Source organism: Oryctolagus cuniculus, chromosome 2, assembly GCF_964237555.1.
Source record: "Oryctolagus cuniculus chromosome 2, mOryCun1.1, whole genome shotgun sequence".
Taxonomy (NCBI): Eukaryota; Metazoa; Chordata; class Mammalia; order Lagomorpha; family Leporidae; genus Oryctolagus; species Oryctolagus cuniculus.
The window spans coordinates 20,478,777-20,495,261 of NC_091433.1; the positions used below are offsets into that span (position 1 = coordinate 20,478,777).

At 48.5% G+C, this 16,485-nt stretch overlaps 2 protein-coding genes across 4 annotated transcripts in view; both read left to right on the forward strand.

The window, feature by feature from the left end:
* The window catches only part of ZCCHC4 (zinc finger CCHC-type containing 4), a 59,950-nt gene extending 59,114 nt beyond the window's left edge, over positions 1-836 (forward strand). For both annotated transcript variants that reach the window (XR_001795666.3, XR_011386205.1), the window contains one exon: positions 114-836. The gene's annotated coding sequence lies outside the window, so the exon portion shown is untranslated. The remainder of the gene's footprint in view (positions 1-113) is intronic.
* A 7,135-nt stretch (positions 837-7,971) lies between these two features.
* Positions 7,972-16,485, forward strand: part of ANAPC4 (anaphase promoting complex subunit 4) — a 43,237-nt gene continuing 34,723 nt past the window's right edge. The window contains exons 1-4 of one of the 2 annotated variants that reach the window (XM_008274744.4): positions 7,972-8,288; positions 11,018-11,123; positions 14,459-14,591; positions 16,373-16,447. In XM_008274744.4, the coding sequence (XP_008272966.1) occupies positions 8,160-8,288; positions 11,018-11,123; positions 14,459-14,591; positions 16,373-16,447 (443 nt within the window). In that variant the 5' untranslated portion in view covers positions 7,972-8,159. Of the gene's footprint in view, positions 8,289-10,313; positions 10,383-11,017; positions 11,124-14,458; positions 14,592-16,372; positions 16,448-16,485 lie in introns of those variants that run through there. The other variant, XM_008274749.4, reaches the window with a different exon arrangement.

A 16,485-nucleotide genomic window follows, 5' to 3' on the forward strand; every position in this document is an offset into this window, starting at 1 on the left:
TATGGAATATCAGATATGGCCCAGGCGACTATGGTGGTGATATGTATCAGATGACGTCGAGGACCGGGTTTAAAAGCATTAGAAAATTCTTCTCTTGTCTCCTTTGTGACAAGGATTGGCACATGGATTCCATGAGGATAGGAGTGGCAGATTTGGGAAGTCGTCGTGAGTCTGGGATGTGGCCTAACTTATGGCATCCACCATACCATGGACAACCTGTTGAAATCTCTTCTGAAGACCACATACCTGAGGGACCATGCCTCACTGAAGAACTGGGTCCTGATGGCCACTGGTTATTATCACTATTATTTCCTTAATTGTAAGATCCTATAAATTATAAGATAGATCATAGATTTTTGTTAAAAATCTGTTTATTTTGGGGGAGAGAGGGGAGATGCTCCTCCATCCACTAGTTTACTCCCCAGTTGCCCTCAGTGGCTGGGGCTGGGCTCACTGAAGGTGGGAGGCAGGAACTCACTGCGGGTCTGCCACGAGGATGGCAGGAACCCAACTACTTGCGCCATCACTGCTGTACCCTAGTGTGTGCATTTGGAGCCAGAGCTGAATTTCAGACCTAGGCACCCCAGTGCCGGACACTGGCATCTCAGCTGCTAGGCTAAACATCCACTAAAATGACATGTTTAATAAGTAACTATAATTAACTTTCATTCTGCCTTGTGCCCATATAACAAAATGTAATGAAACAGAATTGTAGGCTCTCAATGATCAGATTTTAGAGTGTTTTTTTTTTTTAATATTTATCTATTTATTTGAAAGTCAGAGTTACACAGAGAGAGGAGAGGCAGAGAGAGAGAAAGAGAAAAAGAGAGAAAGAGAGGTCTTCCATCCGATGGTTCACTCCCCAATTGGCCGCAGCTGCCAGAGCTGTTCCAATCCGAAGCCAGGAGCCAGGAGCTTCTTCTGGGTCTCCCACGTGGGTGCAGGAGCCCAAGGACTTGGGCCATCTTCCACTGCTTTCTCAGGACACAGCAGAAAGCTGATCGGAAGTGGAGCAGCCGGGATTTGAACTGGCACCCATATGGGATGCCAGCACTGCAGGCGGGGGCTTTACCCCCTGTACTACAATGCTGGTTCCTTTAAGGGCCATTTGTTTACCTTTTTGGAGAGATGTTTATTCAGTTTTTGCTTATTTTAAAATTGGTTATCTTTTCATTATTGAGTGGAAAGTGTTATTATATCTGGGTACTATACCCTTGGGTCTCAAACTGGCGCCCATATGGGATGCCGGCGCTTTAGGCCAGGGCATTAGCATGCTGCACCACAGCACCAACCTCAGATTTTAGAGTTTTTAAAAACATTATTCTGGGGGCCGGCGCTGTGGTGCAGCGGGTTAAAGCTGCCACTGCGGTGCCAGCATCCCATATGGGCACCGGTTCTAGTCCTGGCTGCTCCTCTTCTGATCCAGCTCTCTGCTGTGGCCTGAGAAAGCAGTAGAAAATGGTCCAAGTCCTTGGGCCCCTGCACCTGCGTGGGAGACCCGGAAGAAGCTTCTGGCTCCTGGCTTTGGATCGGCTCAGCTCCGGCTGTTGCTGCCATTTGGGGAATGAACCAGCTGATGGAAGACCCCTCTCTGTCTCTACCTCTCTCTGTAACTCTTTCAAATAAAATATAATTAAAAAAATATATTATTCTGGTGCTAGATTTATTTATTTCTGCATTCTTTCCGTTGTACATTGTTCTGCTTGGAATCCAGGCCTCCACCTAGCCATCCATTGACACCCTATGGGGCCTTCATGCCCTACCCCCCGCATTCCCCTGGGACGTCTCCCACATGTCCCAGGCGCTTGCCAGTACCTCTTCTCTGAACCCTTTCCTTCTGCACCACACCTGGAATACCCATGTGTCACTCTTGGATTAAAACTACAGATTAATTCTTCAAAAGACTCAGCTTTCTTAAGGTCAGTACCCATCTTATCCACTCTGGTGTCCCTTGTAGGGGCTCAATCAAAATTGGATGAACGAATTGAGTTTTCCAGAGGAGAGGATCTATGCTTTCCTGTTTCTTCTCAGGCCTGAAAAGAGGAAAGCAGACATAGACGGCATGGGGAGGGAGTTAGAGTCAGCGTGAAGGCTGACCTCACCTCCAACGTGCTGTGTAAGGAAGACTGGTAGCCTTATCTGGAAATCTTCAAACTTAGAGTCATTCAGCTCTTATATTAAGAAAAGCACCTGAGTTGATATTTGGCCCCTTCCAAGCAGTCTAATACTAGGCACCTGGGAGAAGTTAGACTAATTTTTTTAAGATTGATTGATTTATTTATTTGAAAGTCAGAGTTACACAGAGAGAGGAGAGGCAGAGAGAGAGAGAGAGGTCTTCCATCCGCTGGTTCACTCCCCAATTAGCCGCAACAGCCGGAGCTGCGCCAATCCGAAGCCAGGAGCCAGAAGCTTCTTCCATGCAGGTGCAGGGGCTCAAGGACTTGGGCCATCTTCTACTGCTTTCCCAGGCCACAGCAGAGAGCTGGATCAGAATTGGAGCAGCCAGGACTAGAACTGGCGCCCATATGGGATGCTGGCGCTTCAGGCCAGGCGTTAACCCGCTGCGCCATAGTGCCAGCCCCAGACTAATTTTAAAATATAAATCCACAGCCTACAGAAGGTCCCAGTCTGCTGCCACCACCTTCAGGATGTCCTCATTGGTTTCTCCCGTGGAGCAGTACATCTGACCAGTGAAATAAAATGGTGTGGGTGTGTGTTTTACTTTATCCTTCTTTTGAGAGCCTTAAATCAGACCTTGTGTTACAATGGGATGACTTTATAGATTAGGAGCTACGCATGGCAGGGACCTGTGGACTTCGTCGTTTGCTCCCTGGGACTCCCAGAACTGTGCCTTGTGCACTGCAGCGTCAGATTGCAGTTGCATCTCACGTGCCCTCAGTTAACGGGAGGCAGGCGGCACGGCGAACACATCTCTGCACTCTCCAGGTACCAGGTGCTCATAAATACCAGCTGAGTGAACGGAACTGCCATTTAATAGACTGCTTTCTGCCTCAGCACCCTAACTGCTGTGTGAGTAACGAGCTAATGCACTCAGTGCTGCCAAATTAAGGAAAGCTTCCACAAAATGCAAAGGCAAATCCAATTTCACTTATTTGATGTGACTTTAATTGGAACATTAGGACATGGGTTAAATTACTGGAGGGTCAGCTAAGACGGTCATTGCAATAAAGTGGAGATAAGATCTCTACTGTTTGATTTCAGGCGAGTTAGTATAAATGTTAACTCAGCAAGATTGAGGAAAATAGCACCGAAGAGTGAGCAAGATCGCAGAGCCCTCGGAGCTAAGTTTTACCCCACTGGCTGACAGCCGGACGATTCTCAAAACGGCGCAGTTGCTTCTTACCGCTGCAGCCGAGCAGAGGTGGAACAGCTGCTGGTCTCTAGGAAACTGCGCCCGCATTCCTGGGCCAGTTTCTTTGTCTGCAGAGGCAGAGGGCAGCCTGAGCATCCTACATGCTTCAGGAGGACAAAAGGCTTAATGCTTCACTAAGTTATGAGTTCAGGGAGTAAAAGTAAAGATCACAGTTCAGCAGGAATATGGTTAAGGGCTGTAAACAATCAAATAAGATGTTCAACTTCATTCATTTACAGCACATTTTAAAACAGTCACAGATCATTAAACTGTAGTAGCATACAATTCTTAACAATTTAACAAAGATTTAAAACAAATTTTTTTTTTATTTTTTTTTTTTTTTATTTTTGAAAGGCAGAGTGGACAGTGAGAGAGAGAGACAGAGAGAGAAAGGTCTTCCTTTGCCGTTGGTTCACCCTCCAATGGCCGCCGCTGCAGCCGGCGCACCGCGCTGATCCGATGGCAGGAGCCAGGATCCAGGTGCTTTTCCTGGTCTCCCATGGGGTGCAGGGCCCTTTGACAAAACACAATTTTCAGCAAAACAGATACAGGCATTGTTGGTTTTGCTTGTTTTTTCTTTTAGTGCCTACATGTAAGGGAGAACATGTGGTATTTTTCTGTGTCCAGCTTATTTCATTCAACATGATGTCCAATTGCAGATATTTTGATGCAAATGATAAGAATTTCATTCTTACAGCTGAATAGTATTTCATTGTATGTGTATGCATGTATACACACACACATACCACATTCTGTTTATCCATTAATCTGATGATGGACACCTTGGTTGACTCCATATGACGGCTCTTGTGAACAGTGCTGCTATAAACAGTGGTACACAACAGGTATCTGCTACTATGTGTTTGTCTTTTGGCTCTATACTTAGTAGCAGGATTGCAGGAGCCTATGGCAAGTGTATAAGAGTTCCCCTTTCTCCTCCTCACCAGTGTTTGTTGGGATTGGTTGTTTTTGTTGTTGAGTTTTTTGAGTTGCTTCATTCCCCAGTTTAATCAGTTCTTACTACTCTACATCAGAAATGTTTCTGCAGGGGCCAGCACTGGGGCCCCAACATCCCATAGCAGAGTGCACTTTGATTCCCAGCTGCTCCACTTCCCATCTACCTGGGAGAGCAGCAGGTGATGGTCCAAGTAGCTGGGCCTCCGCCACCCATGTGGGAGACCAGGATGGAGTTCCTGGCTCAGACGTGGTTGCTGCAGCCATTTGGGGAGTGAACCAGCAGACGGAGGATCTGTCTTGTGTTGTTTTCCCCTGTGCCACTCTGCCTTCCAGATAAATAAATAAGTAAATCTTAAAAAAGAAAAAAAAAAAAAGGAAAATGCAATCCCTTTTTAAAAGCAACTCTGCAATCTGCCCCCCCGCCCACCTAGTCTTACTGATATCTTTACGCCTCCAGTCTTGTGAGAAGACTTAAGGTTCTGAATAACCAGTGAACCAGTGTGATGGGGTCACTTAAATCTCTGTTGGTAGCTGCCTGGCCCTTCAAGATGCAACCGCATGCTACTGCAGAGAAGCCATTGGCATGAGCTAGCCAAGAGGAATAGCGATCAAAGAAACAGGCCAGTAAATGGCTGGTTGTACAAAGATATTCTTGCTTTTCCCCTCCAAACGCTAGGGCATACCAACCATGGAATTTCTTTAAAAAATTTTTTTAATTTCATTTATTCAAAAAGCAAAATGAGAACTTCCATTTCCTCCAAATGCCTATAATAGCCAGGGCTGGGCCAGGTCAAAGCCAGGGCCCCGGAACTCAGTCCTAGTCTTGCGTGGGTGGCAGGGCCCCGTGCCATCATCTCCTGAGCTCTCACCTGCTGTTTCCAGGGTGCCGGTCAGCGGGAGGCAGTGACCTCAAGCAGATCTTAATGTCCGTGCCGAACCACCACCACTGTGTGGAAGTTATTGGATCCGGTCCGTTTTCTGTTACATCTTGCTCACCGCTACCTGCTTTCTCACTCTCCATACGTGGATCTGCTGCCCTTGCTGCTCCCCCCCCAAGAAAGCACTGACACTTTTTGACTGCACAACAAAAGCTCCAGTGAGTCAGTTGGACAAAGCAATATTTGCCTCAGAAGTGGAAGGCAAAGAAATGGAATGGTTAAAGCCACAACCTTAGAGAGCAGTGGGGAAAAGAAAAGGCTAGAAACACTGCGTTAATAGATCTTGTCCTGGGGGCCCGCGTTGTGGCGTAGAAGGTTAAGCCTCAGCCTGCAGTACTGGCGTCCTATATGGGTGCTGGTTCAAGTCTTGGTTGCTCCACTTCCGATCCAGCTCTCTGCTGATGGCCTGGGAAAGCAGTGGAAGGTGGCCCAAGTGCTTGGGCCCCTGCACCACATGGGAGACCCAGAAGAAGCTCCTGGCTCCTGGCTTTGGCCTGGCACAACTCCAGCCCTTGCAGCCATTTGGGGATTGAAACAATGAATGGAAGATTCTCATTCTCTCTCTCCCTCCCTCCCTCTTCCTCTCTCTGTATATTTGCATTTCAAATAAATAAATAAAACTTAAAAAAAAAACAACAACACAGGTCTTGTCCTTTGGCTGTGTTGAATCATTTCCAGTAACAATTGCTGTCCCACCCAACACACAGTGATAGACCTGAGGCTCCATAGCCACACAAGACTTTGCTGTTTACTGCCCAAGTCTGGAACACCACACCTGAGCTGCTTCCTGTGTCTTCTAGGAAAAGCATACTCTTCTGTGAAGACCGAATATGTGTATGCAGACTTGTATTTAGAAGTTCTAGGAAAATGGACGTGTAATGTTCATGAAAAGTGATTAGTTACTGGCCCTTCACCATCCAGATTATCCATTATTACTGCCCCAAAACATTAAACAGCACCTAATTCCAGATTACTGCTAATGCACACCCTGGGAGGGGGAGGTGATGGCCCAGGTAATTTATTTTTTTTTTTAAGATTTATTTATTCATTTGAAAGAGACAGACAGCTCTTCCACTCACTGGTTCACTCCCCCAGAGCTTCTTCCAGGTCTCCCATGTGGGTACCAGGGGCCCAAGCACTTGGGCTTATTTCCTGCTGCTTTTCCCCATTAGCAGGGAGCTGGACTGGAAGTGGAGCAGCCAGGACACCAACCAGGGGCCATATAGAATGTCATCATTCCAGGTGGTGGCTTAACCCACTGTGCCACAGCACTGGCCCCAAGTAATTGGGTTCCTGCCACCAACATGAGAAACCTGAATTTAGTTTCTGGTTCCAAGCTTTGGCTTGGCTCTACCCAGCCCTGGTTATTGTAGGCATCTGGGAGGTGAACCAGCAGATGGCCCTCAAATTAATTTGTAAGAACTGGCACAAAATAGCTACTTGAGTATTTGTTGCTGAATGAATGAATCTGTCTCTGCTACCTGTTCTGGGGTTAGACCCAGAGAGAGGGCAGGAAGATGAGACTGGTTGAAAATTGAAGGTCCTCGGGCCAGCGCTGTGGTGTAGTAGGCTAAGCCTCCACTTGTGGCGCTGGCATCCCATAAGGGCGCTGGTTCGTGTCCCGGTGCTCCACTTCCGATCCAGCATCTCTGCTGACGGCCTGGGAAAGGAGTGGAGGATGGCCCACGTGCTTGGACCACTGCACCCGCATGGGAGACCCAGAGGAAGCCCCGGGCTCCTGGCTTCCTATGGGCTCAGCTCTGGCGGTTGCGGCCTTTGGGGCAGTGAACCAGCGGGTGGAAGACCTGTCTCTCTGTGTCTCTTTAACTCTGCCTCTCAAATCAATAAAATCTTTTAAAAACGAAAATTGAAGGTCCTGCCCTCTCTTTCTCCTTGGAACAAGCAGAAGTGCAAGGCAGAAGACAGATGTTAAATTCAAGATTCCCAGGGATCATAGCTGTTAACCGCTGGCCAGGTTAAGATGTCTAAGTGTCTCCTCTGTAAGGGAGCGTCGATGGATTCGGATTGACAAGCTGTCGGCCAAGCTGGCGCGCGAGCCTGCGCCCCCGAGACCTGTCTGTCGCGGGCAGCGTTTCTGACTTAGTGCTCAGACAGCTATGGCCTAAGTCCTAAGTGCGCTCATCCCTCATTTGTTAGGACACTGTGGTGAGCCTTGCAAGGGACGAGGATCAAAGGAGCACCTGCCCTCGTCAGGGCGCTGAGAGCTGGGGCCCTGCGCCCCCGCCTTGGCGGCAAACCGGGATAGTCTCGAGTTTTACCGAACCCTGGGTCTCCTTCCGCATTAATTCTCTCTTAATTGGTCGGGGCTGCTGCCTCGACAGGAGGGTTTTTAAAAATTCTCCTGAGCAACAAGAGACTGCCAAAGTCGGCCCCCGCCGATCCAGACCTAAAGTTTGCAGCCCATCTGAGGCTCTCAGCCCACAGCTGCGAACTTCCTGAAAAAAATATGGAAGAAACCGGCAAACCTGCCCACACGCCTTACTACAAGTCCCGCGTGCGGCCGCAAAGACTCGCCCGACCCGGTTTCAAGCGCCCGAAACTCCGTCCGGTCCGGCCTGGGCGCCTATCTCCTTACCTGTGGCCCCGCCCCGGCCCCGCCCACAGTCTGCCCTCAGGCCCCGCCCCGCCCCGCGCGCACTCTCGCCCCGCCTCCTCTCGCGAGGACACCGCAGCGCCGGAAGTGGCCCGTGCGCGCGGCGGGACGGGGCGGGGCGTCCCGGAGTCTGGCGCGCGGCCGGCCGAGGGAGGGGAGAGGCTCCGCTGGGCCCGCGTTGGCAGCGCCCGGGGAGCCTCAGGTGCTCCGGGGGTCCGGCTGCGTGGCCGGGCCTCTTGCCAGCCTCCAGCCAGGGTGTCGTTGCAGGGCCGTCCCCATGTTGCGCTTTCCGACCTGTTTCCCATCCTTCCGGGTGGTGGGAGAGAAGCAGCTGCCGCAGGAGATCATTTTCCTGGTCTGGTCGCCCAAGCGGGACCTCATTGCTTTGGCCAACACAGCGGGCGAGGTAAGTGAGCCGGCGGGGAGCCGGCCTGGGCTTGGGCCAGCCCGCCGTGGGCGCGGGAACACCGAGCCCGACGCTGTTCGCGCGGGCCACACGCTGCCAGAGCCTGCCTCAGTTTCCCTTTGTGCAACCCACGGCGCTCCGCTGTCTGCCCCGCCCCTGCCTCCCGGGGCGGCCGGGAACTTCAGGTGCGAGTGTCACGGGCTGCATGACCCTGTGCCACAGGTGGTCGATGTGCCCGGGCTCGGCATTTTGTGGCTAAGATGACAGTGTCCAGAGCTTGAACACAGTGGCACAGCCCTGCGCCCCGGGGCTCGTCGGGAGCTGTTCCCAGTGGTCCCGCACACCCTGCCCAGGACTCGCCCACAGTCCAGGAGCCGCAGATGAGGCAGTGCCACGTTGTAGCCCCAAGTGTGCATGCATGGAGAATGTGTGAAAATCCCAGCGCTGTTGTCCCGTTGCAAGGCCGCTTCCCACCGAAACTACCGAGCGAGGCTTCCCGGCGGCCGGGCAGGACGCGCGTGAACGCGGGCAGCCGGCCCTCTCGGGCTCGGGATGTCGCAGCCTTCATGGAGTGTCAGCTCTCCGCCGGGAGGTGCCTGCCGGCCATGTTGTAAGGGAACCTCCACCCGGGCAGCCGTTCTCTCTGGCCTTCGGGCATTTTCCTGACGAGGGCCAAGTGCGCGACCAGCTGGCAAGGAAATCTTCGTGTCACCGCGCTGCCCCCATGAGCCCGTCCCTGGGGTGTGGTCTAGTTTCTCTGGGGCCTCCATGAAATCCTCTCTCTCCGCCCCCCTGCCAGGGTGCTTTGTGGCCCCGTCGTGGGTGCAGGGAGTAGTAAGATAGATGGGGATAGCCAGGGCAGTGGCCGGGACCACAGACAGGGCGGTCAGGTGGGCGCGTGTGACAGCGGGCGGGGCTGGGTGCTTTATGCTCAATGAAAGAAGCAGCCCCGGCGTTGTCTGGGGGAGCCTGTGGGTAGACGCAGAGTCGTGGAGGTGACATGGCTGTTGTCATGGCCGGGAGATGGCTGAGAACCGTCACCACGGTCTTTCAGGAATGTAGGCGGCCGGGCACTCTGCAGATGGTGGGAGGGGTCGCCTGTGTTCCCCGCGGGGGCCGGGAGTGCATGTGCTCCGTCCGAGCTGCAAGGTGAGGCTGGGAACAGTGGTGACGCTGTTCGTGCGGAGTCAGGACGTGGGGAGAAGTCTTTGGGAGCAGGTGCGATTCACTTGAATGAGGCTGGAGTCGTGACGGCCCTGCTGTGGAAGCACAGGGAGCCAGGGTGGCTCGGTGGCCGCAGCTGAAATAGAAGCCACGTTGTCCGATTCCCCGTGAGGTGGTGTGACTCCACGACCGCTGTCTTCTTAGTGCCGTTTGTGTTTCTTTCTTTTTTTATTGCCCTCTTAGGTGGCCGCCTTATTCCTCTCTAAAAGCTAAGTCTCCTGTTGACATAAAAGGAAAATGGGGGCTGGTGTTGGGGCATAGGGAGTAAGCCATCGCCTGTGACGCCGGCATCCCATCTGGGTACCGGTTCATGACCCAGCTACTCCGCTTCCGATCCAGCTCCCTGCTAATAGCCTGGGAAAAGCCGCAGACGTGGCCCAAGTGCTTCGACCCCTGCAACTACGTAGGGGACCCGGACAAAGCTCCAGGCTTTGGCCGGGCTCAGCCCTGCCTGTGGCCATTTGGGGAATGAACCAGCAGATGGAAGACCCCTCATTCTGTGTCTCACCCTATCTCCCTGCAACTCTTTCAAATAAATAAATCTTAAAAAAAAAAAAAATGCTTGGGGCACAGGGTTGAATTAGATCTCCTCTATTTTCGCCCATTTCTCTCTCTCTTTTTTTTTAAAGATGTATTTATTTGGGACCGCACCGCGGCTCACTAGGCTAATCCTCCGTCTTGCGGTGCCGGCACACCGGGTTCTAGTCCCGTTCGGGGCACCGGATTCTGTCCCGGTTGTCCCCCCTTCCAGGCCAGCTCTCTGCTGTGACCCGGGAGGGCAGTGGAGGATGGCCCAAGTACTAGCAGTACTAGCCCATGTACTGGTCGTCCAAGCTGGACCTCATTGCTTTGGCCAACACAGCGGGCGAGGTAAGTGAGCCGGCGGCGAGCTAGCCGCAGCGCGGCGGCCATTGGAGGGTGAACCAACGGCAAAGGAAGACCTTTCTCTCTGTCTCTTTCTCTCACTGTCCACTCTGCGTGTCAAAAAAAATAATAAATAAATAAATACAAATTAAAAAAAGATGTATTTATTTGAAAGTCAGAGTTACACAGAGAGAGAAGGAGAGGCAAAGAGAGAGAGGTCTTCAATCTGCTGGTTCACTCCCCAATTGCCCACAATGGCCAGAGCTGCGCTGATCCAAAGCCAGGAGCCAGGAGCTTCTTCCAGGTCTCCCACGCAGGTGCAGGGGCCCAAGGACTTGGGCCATCTTCCACTGCTTTCCCAGGTCATAGCAGAGAGCTGGATCAGAAGTGGAGCAGCCGGGTCTTGAAATGATGCCCATATGGGATGCCGGCACTGCAGGTAGCAGCTTAACCCACTACGCTACAGCGCCGGCCCATGTCTTTTGAAATGCCTTATGTTCATTCAGACATTGTTGTGTTCCTCTTTTCTGCTTCTAGCTAAATATTTAAGAGATTTTTTTTTTAAAGTTTTACAGTGGTGATCGCAATTTATTTTTGGAAATGGATTTTTTACTTACTGCCTTATATCTGTTTTCTCTTAGGTTTTGCTTCACCGACTTGCAAGTTTTCATCGAGTTTGGAGTTTTCCACCAAATGAAAACACAGGAAAGGAAGTGACCTGTCTGGCTTGGAGACCAGATGGCAAACGTAATGATACTGTTATAGAAAAAATCTGTATTTTCACAAAGGGTGAAAATCAAATAGCCTCTAAAGAAAGCTTATTTCCAGAAAGAATTTATTGTTAGACTATACTGGAGTTATAAATGCCAATCGGGGAGCATTTTTCAAAAGCAGGCTTTAACATCTTTCCATAAAGCTCAGATTAATTCTCGGCAGAGGGCTCTTTTAGACGGAGTCCAGCTTCTTGGCAAAGATAACCCTGAGCTGAAATCCGATGGATCCACAGAAAGCTTCAGCTTTGTTCTTTCTGCTATCTCTGGTCCTGCACCCCTGGGCCCAGCACCACCTGCCACTCACAGTCAGCTCAGTTCAAGGCCTCCCAGCCGTGTATTTCCCACTGAGCGTGTGGCGCATCCGCTGTGCAGACCTGCTTGCCACTCCTAGGCTCCCTCAGCTCTGATTCCATTCCTCGCCCTGTTTCCTGGGGCCCTTGTGCTGTTGCTCATTATGGCTCTGACGATTGAACTCTTACTCCATGGGTTGCATGGACAATGCCAATCCTTATCTCAGCCGCTACACACAGGACAGTGATGTGTGCACACCACGGAGCTTGAACGTCATCTGTGTCTTTGATGCTTTGGGGATACTGGTTTTGTAGAATGGTATGAGCTCCTCATGGCTTATTTTGTTCCCCCAGATAAATATAATGAAGTGCTTTAAAATTCCCTGAAAACCTTATAAGTCAGAAATAACTTTGTTTTGGAGAACAACTTCTCTAAAATTTCTGATAAAATCCATACATGCAGAATATATACATTATACAGTTTTATCAGAGGGAGGTCATTCGATGCATGCTATTTTTAAAAAATGGATTTATTTATTTATTAAGTGGAGTTGCAGAGAGAGAGAGAGACCAAGATCCTCTGGTTCACTCCCTGAATGGTTGCACTGGCCAGGGCTAGGCCAGGGTGAAGATAAGAGCTTCATCCAGGTCTCCTGTGTGGGTGCAGGGGCCCAAGCACTTGAACCATCTTCCAGTGCTTTCCCAGGCACATTAGCAGAGAGCTGGATCAGAAATGGAGCAGCTAGGACTCAAACCGGTGCCCATATGGGATTTCAGCATTACAGGCAGTGTCCTATCCCACTGTGTCACAATACTGGCCCTAATACATGCCATTTTGTTGTGTAGTTTTTTTGTTTTTGTTTTTTATATTGCTTTTTTCTTGTCACTGTGGATAGATTAACCACATTAATGTTAAATGATTACATACTAATCCACTGTATTTCTATATTGTGATTTGCTAACTCTATCCTCATAGGTGGACATTTAGATAGTTTCTAGTTTTTGGTTTTTATAAAGATGCTATACATAAATATCCTGAACACTGGGAGCGCTGATACTTGGAGTTAGCTCCTTAGATTAATTCCCGGAAGTATGATGTCCAGGAATGCTTTAATGTACTATATTCATTCTATACTCACTTTGCTTAAAATATGAGGCAACTTCAAAAGTTCATGGGAGCTGACGCCGCAGCTCACTAGGCTAATCCTCCGCCTGTGGCGCCAGCACACCGGGTTCTAGTCCCAGTCAGGGCGCCGGATTCTGTCCCGGTTGCCCCTTTTCCAGTCCAGCTCTCTGCTGTGACCCGGGAGGGCAGTGGAGGATGGCCCAAGTGCTTGGACTCTGCACCCCATGGGAGACCAGGAGGAAGCACCTGGCTCCTGGCTTCAGATCAGCATGGTGTGCCGGCCGTAGCAGCCATTTGGGGGGTGAACCAACGGAAGGAAGACCTTTCTCTCTGTCCCTCTCTCTCTCACTGTCTAACTCTGCCTGTTTGAAAAAAAAAAAAAAAAAAAAAAATGTTCATGGGAGGGGGCCAGTACTGTGGCACAGCGGAGCAGCAGGTTAAGGCCCCAGCCATCAGCGACGGCATCCTATATGGTGGCCAGTTCGAGTCCCGGCTACTCCACTTCCGATCCAGCTCTCTGCTGTGGCCTAGAAAGGTAGTGGAAGATGGCCCAAGTCCTTGCGCCCCTGCACCCATGTGGGAGACCTGGAAGAAGCTCCAGGCTCCTGGCTTTGGAACAGGTCAGCTCTAGCCGTTGCAGTCATTTGGGGAGTGAACCAGCAGATCAAAGACCTCTCTCTGGCTCTACCTCTCTCTGTAACTCTGCCTTTCAAAAAAGAAAAAAAAGTTCATGGGGAGTGGAATTGAAAGTTTATTTTGGTGCAGAAAATTTTGAAATCCATTCATATATAGGATCTTCCAAAAGTAAATAGAAAATATGTATTATGAAAAAGCACAAATTTCAGACTTACTTTGCACCAAAGTAAACGTTTTTAAGATTTATCTGTTTATTTGACAGGCAGAGTTACAGAGAGAGGGAGGAAGAGGGAGAGAGAGATTGTCCTTCCTCTGGTTCACTCTTCCAGTCCAGCTCTCAGCAGTAAAACTTACTGCCCTCCTTGTAGGAAGTCTTAAAATCCTTAAAAAAAAATAAAGAAAGAAAGAAAGAAGAAGGTTTTAGGGGCCGGCGCTGTGGCCTAATGGGTAAAGCCACTGCCTGAAGCGCTGGCATCCCATATGGGCACTAGATTGAGTCCTGGCTGCTCCATTTCTGATCCAGCTCTCTGCTATGGCCTGGGATAGCAGTGGGAAAAGGCCGAAGTCCTTGGGCCCCTGCACCCGCGTGGGAGGTCCAGAAGAAGCTCCTGGCTCCTGGCTTCAGATCTGTTCAGCTCCGCCCATTGCAGCCATTTGGGAAGTGAAACAGCAGATGGAGGACCTCTCTCTCTTTCCCTCTGCCTCTCTGTAATTCTGCCTTTCAAATAAATAAATACATCTTTGAAAAAAGAAAAAAAAAAGAGAAGGCATTAATGACTTCTGTGCAGAAAGCATGCTAGATAATCAGCCACAGTCAGGATAAAAGGATTCCTCAGTAGTTGAAGGCCTTGTTTCCCATTATGGGTTAGAAACAGACAGAAAATGAAAATCCTTCAAAGCCGATGGAAACACGTCTTTCCTCTTAGATGTGTTTCTGGCCCAGTACGTCGTGGGGATGAGCTTGAATTGCGTGTCTGTTGAGACTTCTGTATTTTCTGCCTGATGGTGGAGTGCTGCTCTAGACTGGGGGTGCTTGACAAACCCTAGCTCCGTCACGGTGCTCCGGTAGCACTGCCGCACTTGAAAACCAGCTTGCGCAAGGATCTTTAGTTATTAGCACTTAAAGGGGGGACATTTAGGCAAAAAAGCCTTTATGATTAGATGTGTTTAAAATAGTAAAACTGGACAGTAGGCCAAGTACCTGTTTTTCTCAAACATTGCACTAAGTACTCTGTTTTTTTTCTCACCCTGTTCTAGTTTTGGCCTTTGCTCTTGCTGACACCAAGAAAGTTGTTTTGTGTGATGTAGAGAAACCTGAGAGCTTGCACTCTTTTTCTGTGGAGGCTCCTGTTTCTTGCATGCATTGGATGGAAGTGACTGTGGAAAGCAGGTAGAGTACCCAGAAGGGAACAACTCTGGAAGGGAGGGTAGGCTGTTCATGAAATTGCCATTTTTTAAAGTGGAGACTTAGTGGTATTTTGAGTATGTGTATGCCTCATTTAAATTTTGGCTGTAAGCTTGTAAGATGGAATATTTTAATTTTTTTCTTTTGAAAAATTTTCTTATTGGAGCAATAATGCCTGGCGGGCCAGAATTTTTCTCTGCATGTTGGCAGTGTATGTCAATGGTGTATACTTTCAAGTGATATTAGTTAATTACGGACCAGCACAGTGAGAGTCTGCTCACTGTTTAATTCGTCTGGAGCTCTGTTTTTGTGTCTTAGTAAATATCCTTAGACTATGAAAAGTCTGAAATGGAGCATTCTGTTCTGATGCTGGATTCTTTTCTGTGTCCTGGTCCTGATAGTTTCCTTGTTTCATGAAAACAGTGTTGACCTAGTCTGTGTAGTCAAGTAATATACCGGGTGTGCAGTGAACGTGGCCTAAGGAGTCTCTGGGTTTGCCTAATACTGGTAAAAACAGATTTCAAGGGGGAGGGTGTGATCCAGGAGTCCCCGTTTCCACAGGGCATGAGTTGCACGACCCCTACTGGATAACCGACATGGTGGGTAGTACTGAACCCTGTATACACTGTGGTCCTTCTATGCAGATGTACCGGTGGTGAAGTTAAATTTGTAAAGAGCAGAACGACAGAAACTAATTGGAAGATGGAGCGTTTATAACAGTATGCTGTGTTAAAATTTCTATGAACGTCTTCTTCCTCTTACCGTCTCTATCAAAATATCTTTCTGTACTCACCCTCGTTGAACTTGGGTGACTGAAACCAAGGAGCAGGAAAGTGCAGAGAAGGGGAGACTGATGTCATGTGATTTTCTTCCCGTTAGCTTTTCCTTTCTAATTAAGTCCACTGAGTTAATATCAAATGAATTTGTAAATCTTGAACATCATTTTTAATTGGTGAAAAGATCGGAAGTGGATGAAAAGGATCTAGCCTGGGGTTCCACATTCCCTGTAGATAAACCAGAGTGATTAATCCATTATCAAATAATCAAGGAGTGCAAATGGCCATATGAACTTCTACAAGGTTGGAGGAGCAGTCTCCATGCTGTTCCTGTCACAGCCCAGTCACTTGCTGTGTATTCCCAGCATACTTTCTGCTGGTAGTTTAAAAATTATGTGGGATTACAGGATCTCAGGACAGCTACTTTGGGGAAAAAGTGGGAAAAAATATTTACTGAATCACTACCTTTTCACCTGCTCACTTATTTCTAATCTTATTTAAGGTAGAATTAAAAAATAAAAAGGGATAAGTAAGACAATTTAAAAATATGTGATATGTGACATACCTGCAGGTTTGTCAAATCCCAAGTGTGTGTAAGCTGTAGAACCAATAATTAAATGATACAGTAATCACAACATTCCTTAAAATTACTCTGAGTATTTAACATGTTCAGTGTAGGTTCTTAAGTAAAGCTGACAAATTATAAATTCTCAATCAGTCTCTGAATACTGAATATATTTCAGACACTGAGAAAATTATTCATTCATGTAAATATAAAGTGGGTGGGCATTTTTTTCTTGCAAAATTTAAAAGAAACTTTCTAATTATATTTTTCATTTGAGATTGTTACACTGACTCTCACAATGGTGAAATAGTTGCAGCATTTGTTTAGTTGGTAATGTTATAAAACTGAGCATCTTTTTAAAAACTTCACTTTTTTAATGGAAAGAGAAGTAAAATCTTTGGTGTTTTTCTACTACCTTTTTTTAGTGTTCTGACATCTTTTTATAATGCTGAAGATGAGTCAAATCTTCTGTTACCTAAACTGCCTACATTGCCAAAAAAGTAAGTATCACAGTTTTATTTTTTTTGGAATTAGCCTT